The 6324-nt window shown below is 39.6% G+C and overlaps 1 protein-coding gene across 1 annotated transcript; it reads right to left on the bottom strand.

The window, feature by feature from the left end:
- Nucleotides 1-4728: 4728 nt before the first annotated feature.
- On the bottom strand, nt 4729-5667 carry LOC133067272 (olfactory receptor 4F15). Its single transcript, XM_061158424.1, has one exon. It carries the CDS (start codon nt 5665-5667, stop codon nt 4729-4731), a length of 939 nt encoding a protein of 312 aa, XP_061014407.1.
- Between the last annotated feature and the right edge of the window lie 657 nt (nt 5668-6324).

The raw sequence follows: 6324 nt of genomic DNA on the forward strand, positions 1-6324 counted from the left end.
CACAAGTTAAGATAACAGAACTTGGATCAAAACTGCAAGACTTAACACACCCTAACACCATTCACAAAAATAAACTCAAAATGGATCAATGATCTAAATGTGAGAATCAGTCAGTTCAAGTGCTCAGTGGTGTCCGACTCATTGAGACCCCATGGACTGCAGCATACCAGGCTTCCCAGTCCATCACCAACTTTGGGAGCTTACTCAAACTCATATGCATACAGTTGGTGATGCCATCCAACCATCTCATCCTCTGTTGTCCCCTTCTCCTCCTGCCTTCAATCTTGCCCAGCATCAGGGTCTTTTCCAATGAGTTAGTTCTTTGCATCAGGTGGCCAAAGGATTGGAGCTGCAGCTTCAAAATCAGTCCTTCCAGTGAATATTCAGGACTGATTTCCTTTAGGATCGACTGGTTGGATTTCCTTTCTGTCCAAGGGACTCTCAAGAGTCTTCTCCAACACCACAGTTCAAAAGCATCAATTCTTTGGAACTCAGCTTTATTTACAGTCCAGCTCTCACACCCATACAGGACTACTGGAAAAACCATAGCTTTGACTATACTGACTTTTGTCAGTAAAGTAATGTCTCTGCTTTTTAATAAGCTGTCTAGGTTTGTCATAGCTTTTCTTCCAAGGAGCAAGCGTCTTTTAATTTCATGGCTGCAGTCATGAAATGTGAGAATGGACTCTGTAAGCTCTTAGAGGAAAACATAGGCAGAAAATATTCTCTGACATACATTGGAGCAAGATATTTTTCAAACCACCTCTTATAGCAATGAAAATATAAACAAAAATAAATGGGACCTAATTAAACTTAGGGCTTCCCTGGTGGGTCAGATGGTAAAGAATCTGCCTGCATTGCAGGGGACCCAGGTTCAACCCCTGGGTTGGGGAAATCCCCTGGAGAAGGGAATGGCTATCCATTCCAGTATTATTGCCTGGGAAATCCCATGGACAGAGGAGCCTGGCAGGATATAGTCCACAGGGTAGCAAAGAGTCGGCTTTTGCACTGCAAAGAAAAGCATGAACAAAACAAAAAGATAACCATCAGAATGGGAGAAAATATTTGCAAATGAAGAAGCCAACAAGGGATTAATATTCAAAATATACAAGTAGTTCATGCAGCACAATATCAAAAAACAAGCAACCCAATCAAAAAATGGGAAGACCTAAGTAGATGTTTCTTCAAAAAAGACATACAGATGGTTAAAAAGCACATGAAAGGATGCCAACATCACTAATTATTTGAGAAATGCAAATCAAAACTACAATGAGGTATCATTTCACACAGGTCAGAATGGTTATCATCAAAAAATCTGTGAACAATAAATGCTGGAGAAGGTGAAAAATGAGAGCCTTTCTACTCCATCAATGGGAATGTAAACTGGTAAAACCACTATGCAGAACAGTATGGAGGTTCCTTAGAAAACTAAAAAAAGATCTACCATATGATCCAATAATCCCACTGCTGGGCATATCTCCAGAGAAAAACATGTTTCAAAAGGATACACAACCCCCAATGTTCATTGCAGCACTGTTAACAATAGCCAAAACATGGAAGCAATGTAAATGTCCATCAACAGTGGAATGGATAAAGAAGAGATGGTGTATATCTTTTTGTGTGTAAGATATCATTGTGTGTAAGATACACACACATGCACAATGGAATATTACTTTGCCATAAAAAGAGTGAAATAATAAATGTCATTTGCAGCAACATTTGTGGACCTAAAGATTGTCATACCAAGTAAAGTAAGTCAGATAGGGAAAGACAAATATTATATATTATTGCTTATATATGGACTCTAAAAAATGATACAAATGAACTTATCTACAAAACAGAAATAGACATAAAAACAAGTTTATAGTTAACAAAGGAGGAAAGGGTTAGGAGGGATAAATTAGGAGTTTGAGATTAGCAGATACAAACTGCTATATGTAAAATAGGTAACTAAGAAGAACCTACTGTGTAGCACAGGGAACTCTACTTAATGTACTACATTACTCTGTAATGGTCTACGGGGAAAAGAATCAGAAAAAGGCTGAGCATATTTACATGTATAACAGATTCGCTTTGCTGCACACCTGACTAACACAACATTGTCAATCAACTATGAACCAAGGAAAATTAAAAAACAATTTTTGCAAAACTTTGTGTCTAGGCTTATTGCTTAATAGACCTTGAGGATATTGAACATATTTGTTTCTCAGACACTTCCTCAATGAAATGAGATAATGAGAATATCCATTCCATAAGACTTATGAACAATGCTGAAATTGCAAAAAGCACTGCATGAGTGGCATTGGTTATTACCTCCCCCAGGACACAAACGATGACAAATCAACTCCACTGCATCATGAAAGAAACTTCAATTAATAGATTTCTTTCTATTCTTTAGCAATCATATTAAATAACATATTAAATAATTGTTAGAAAAATGCCACGGGAGGAAAAAAGCCGCCTCTAAGGACCTGTGGTAAAGGCCTTTATTGAGCGGTCGCTCTCGGGCAGAAATCCCGGGGGCGGGTGAGCGAGGAGACAAAGGGAGTCTGCGAGGTATGAGGGGGTGGGGAGGGGTTTTATAGCCAGGGCCGGCGTCCAAGCCAGGTCTTTTCATATAAGGAAGAAAACGCGGGCTACAGCGGGGGTCAGTGTCTAAGGGCTCTGTGTTGGTACATGATTGGACCAGGCTGCAGGGGGTCGGCCTCCGGAAGTTTAGCCAGCCTCCGGAATTTGCCTTGCGGCACTTTTCCGGGGCATGCCCCGACCTTTCAATAATCATATTAAATAACAAACTGCACAATTTCTTGTAAAAGAGAAACTTCCCACAGATTTTATAAATATTTCTTTTTCTGTTTGCTGAAATATTTATCTTTCTGGGAGGGACACAGTGAACTTAGTGTGACTTACTTAAGCAGAGTACACAATTCACCAATCACATTTATTTCCCACAGTAGAGACAGCAATATTAACTGTTAAGTATTTGGGGGGATTTCAAGCCTACGAAATAGAATTTAATCAAAGGTCTCTCTGAACACCAGTGAAGACAAAAGAATACTGTTTAATTTTAATGGACCGGAACCTGGTGGTCCGGAGTCGATGATAAGAAAGTAAGAGAGAGAAAGAGGCTGATAGCGCTTGTTGGTCCTTTAATGGACCGGAACCTGGTGGCCCGGAGAGTAAGAGAGAGAAAGAGGCTGATATCCCCTGGTTTACGCGGAAAGCCAATAGACCCCTGTTCTTAGGGCTCGCGCTGCTGCACGTAGGCACCAGGTGCCCTCTCAAGTGGGTGAAGGCACAGTGTGCCTTCTTGAGAGGGTCTTATTAGAAGCCCAGGCAAGAAAGTGAGCTCAGCGGGCCTCCGCGCTCCAAGAAATCAGCCAGAGATAGAGAGAGGGAGAAAGAGAGAAGGAATAGAAAGAAAGAAAGAGAGAAAGAAAGAAAGACACGGGGACCAAAGCTCTGATGGAGCAAAGGTGTTTTAATCAACATGGCGTGGGCATATATACTGTCTTACAAGGTGGTTATTCTCAGCAAAGACAAAGATTAAAATTCCAGACTTACAAAGCATAAGATGATCCCCATCAAAGAGAGAGTTGCAAACAATCACCTTTTACCATTTGGCTCATAAAAAGGAAGAGGGTACTTATCACTGTAATGAGAAATGCCTGGATTCCTCGGCCCAGGGAAAGGTGTGCCTCTCCTCTTAATTCCTGAATATTCAGGAATCAGTAAGGGCCAGAGGGTTCCTAACAAATCCAAAACAGCACACAGGAAGCCTCTTGTTAAATGCTTCCTGACATTTAATAAGGAATTTTAAATGTTTTTCATAATTAAAGCTATGGTTTGAAATTTGGCTTTGGTAGGATCTACCTTTGTTATGGTAATAGTAGAAACAAGGAAAAGTTTTACAACTGGTAAAGAAAGTACGAAACGCAAATGACAATTTTGTGGGGAGAAGAGGTACAAATGAGAGATGTGAAGCTCTCCCTTTAAACAGAACTACAGGAGAAAGCTGAAAGAATTGAATGTGAACAGAAAATCAAATACAAAATTGATTTGAAAGTGAAAGGTCAGTGACCTGGCAACTGGAGGCATAGTTTCTGGTACCTGTCTCTCTCTGGTGACTTCTAGCTGTGTGCTCTTTGGCAAACTGTAGCCACCTCTCAATTCCTGGATTTAGCATGTGCAACTATGGGAATGAGAACTAACACTGTTGGTAATCTATCCTAGCTTTAAATTCTATAATTTCAACATAGGATCAATAATTGCCCAGACTTCCAGATAGACAAACTTGATAAAGATGCAAAATATGTAAAAAACTGGGGAAATAAGAAGCAGAGTAGGAACAAAGATAATTAAAATCAAGATTGGTAGTAAGTAGATGAAAGAAAATAAAAATGCCCAGTTTGTCTATCAATATAATAATTGGTCAATAAAATGAAAAGGTAAAATATTATTATTTGCTCATATACATGGTACTGTCTTAGGACCAGATAGATTACAAAGGACATATGATTTGGTTTTTAACACTTTGATGTACAGAGTTTCAAGGAATGACATGATTTATAATTTAATGATGAAATAGATAGCATAATTTAATAAACAATATATTTCTATGTATACAACACTGCATAAGTTTTGAATATTTCTCTGAAATTGCATTATGTCTTTTCTGAAACCAGCATGAGAGAGAATCTATAGTTCCATATCTTCATAGCAATTCAATCAGGAAATATTTCTATAATGCACAAGACGACTGCACAGTCTCCTCATTGCCATGTTCATCTCCTTGTTCCTGAATGTATAGATGACTGGATTCAGAAAAGGAGTGATAAATGCATCAAAAATAGCAAGATATTTATCTAAGTGTGATGTGGGAGAAGGCCAGGTGTAGAAAAACATTAGTGGCCCAAAGAACAAAACCACCACAGTAATATGAGCTGACAAAGTGGAAAGGGCCTTGGATAACCCACGAGAAGTATGTTTCCAAACAGTGAACAGAATGAAGATGTAGGAAATGACCAGCAAGACAAAGGAGCCCACAGAAATGAGCCCACTATTGACAGTTACCATGAACTCCAGTTCTTGGGTGTTTGTGCAGACAAGTCTGAGGAGCCGAGGAAGGTCACAGTAAAAACTATCTAACACATTAGGACCACAAAATGGTAAATCTACTACAAAAGCCAATTGAACCAATGAATGTATAAGGCCAATGGTCCAGGAAGTGACTAAAAAGTGTAGACACATTCTTGGACTCATGATGGTAAGGTAGTGGAGAGGCTTACATATGGCCACATATCTGTCAAAGGCCATGGTGATGAGCAGCACCATCTCAGTGCCCCCAGCAGCATGGCTAAAGAAGATCTGGGTAATACATCCACATAAAGAGATGGATTTATGCTTCTTGAAAATATCACAAATCATTTTAGGGACTATGATTGAGCAAAATACCATGTCAATGACTGAGAGGTTAGCCAAGAGGAAATACATGGGGGAGTGCAGATGAGAATCCAAAGCTATAGTGAACACAACGACAAGGTTTCCCATCATGCTTGCAGAGTAGAACAAAAAGGCGAAGACGAAAAGGAGGAGCTGGATCTCCCAGGAAGTGATGAATCCCAGGAATATGAACTCTGATACTATGGATTGATTCATTACATCCATTGCCCCAGACACCAGGATCACTTTTCACTTTACCTAAAGGAAGAAGGAAAATGAACAAGCATTGCCTAGACAATATTGGTATTTGAGAAATAAAGCCTCCAGTCCATGAGAAAATTATCATGTTAACATCTCACACAACCAGTCTTCACTACATGCACACCTGACTCTGCTTAGAGGAATACTGTGGTTCCCATACAGCATTATGAATTTCAAAACTACTACTATTAAATTATTCTTCCTCTGGACCTCTTTCCCTTTTGCTTTTTCCTAGTAAAACATGGATATTTCCTATTTCCTGTTGCCTGGTGTGTTCTACTTCAATAACATATAAGTCATCTTCAAACTCTTTTGATCATGATTTCTTATGAATGAATATGATTTCAGCCATTCATAAGAAAGTGAAAGTGAAAGTCAAAGTCACTCAGTCATGTCTGACTCTATATAGTCCATGGAATTCTCCAGGCCAGAATACTGGTGTGGGTAGCCTTTTCCTTCTCCAGGGGATCTTCCCAACCCAGGGATTGAACCCAGGTCTCCTGCATTGCAGATGGATTCTTTACCAGCTGAACCACAGGGGAAGCCCAATTCATACGAGCCACCTAACAATTCCTCATGTACAGCATACAGCTTTCTGAGTCTCTGTTCTGTCAATCATAT

This window comes from Dama dama, chromosome 12 (assembly GCF_033118175.1).
Source record: "Dama dama isolate Ldn47 chromosome 12, ASM3311817v1, whole genome shotgun sequence".
Taxonomy (NCBI): Eukaryota; Metazoa; Chordata; class Mammalia; order Artiodactyla; family Cervidae; genus Dama; species Dama dama.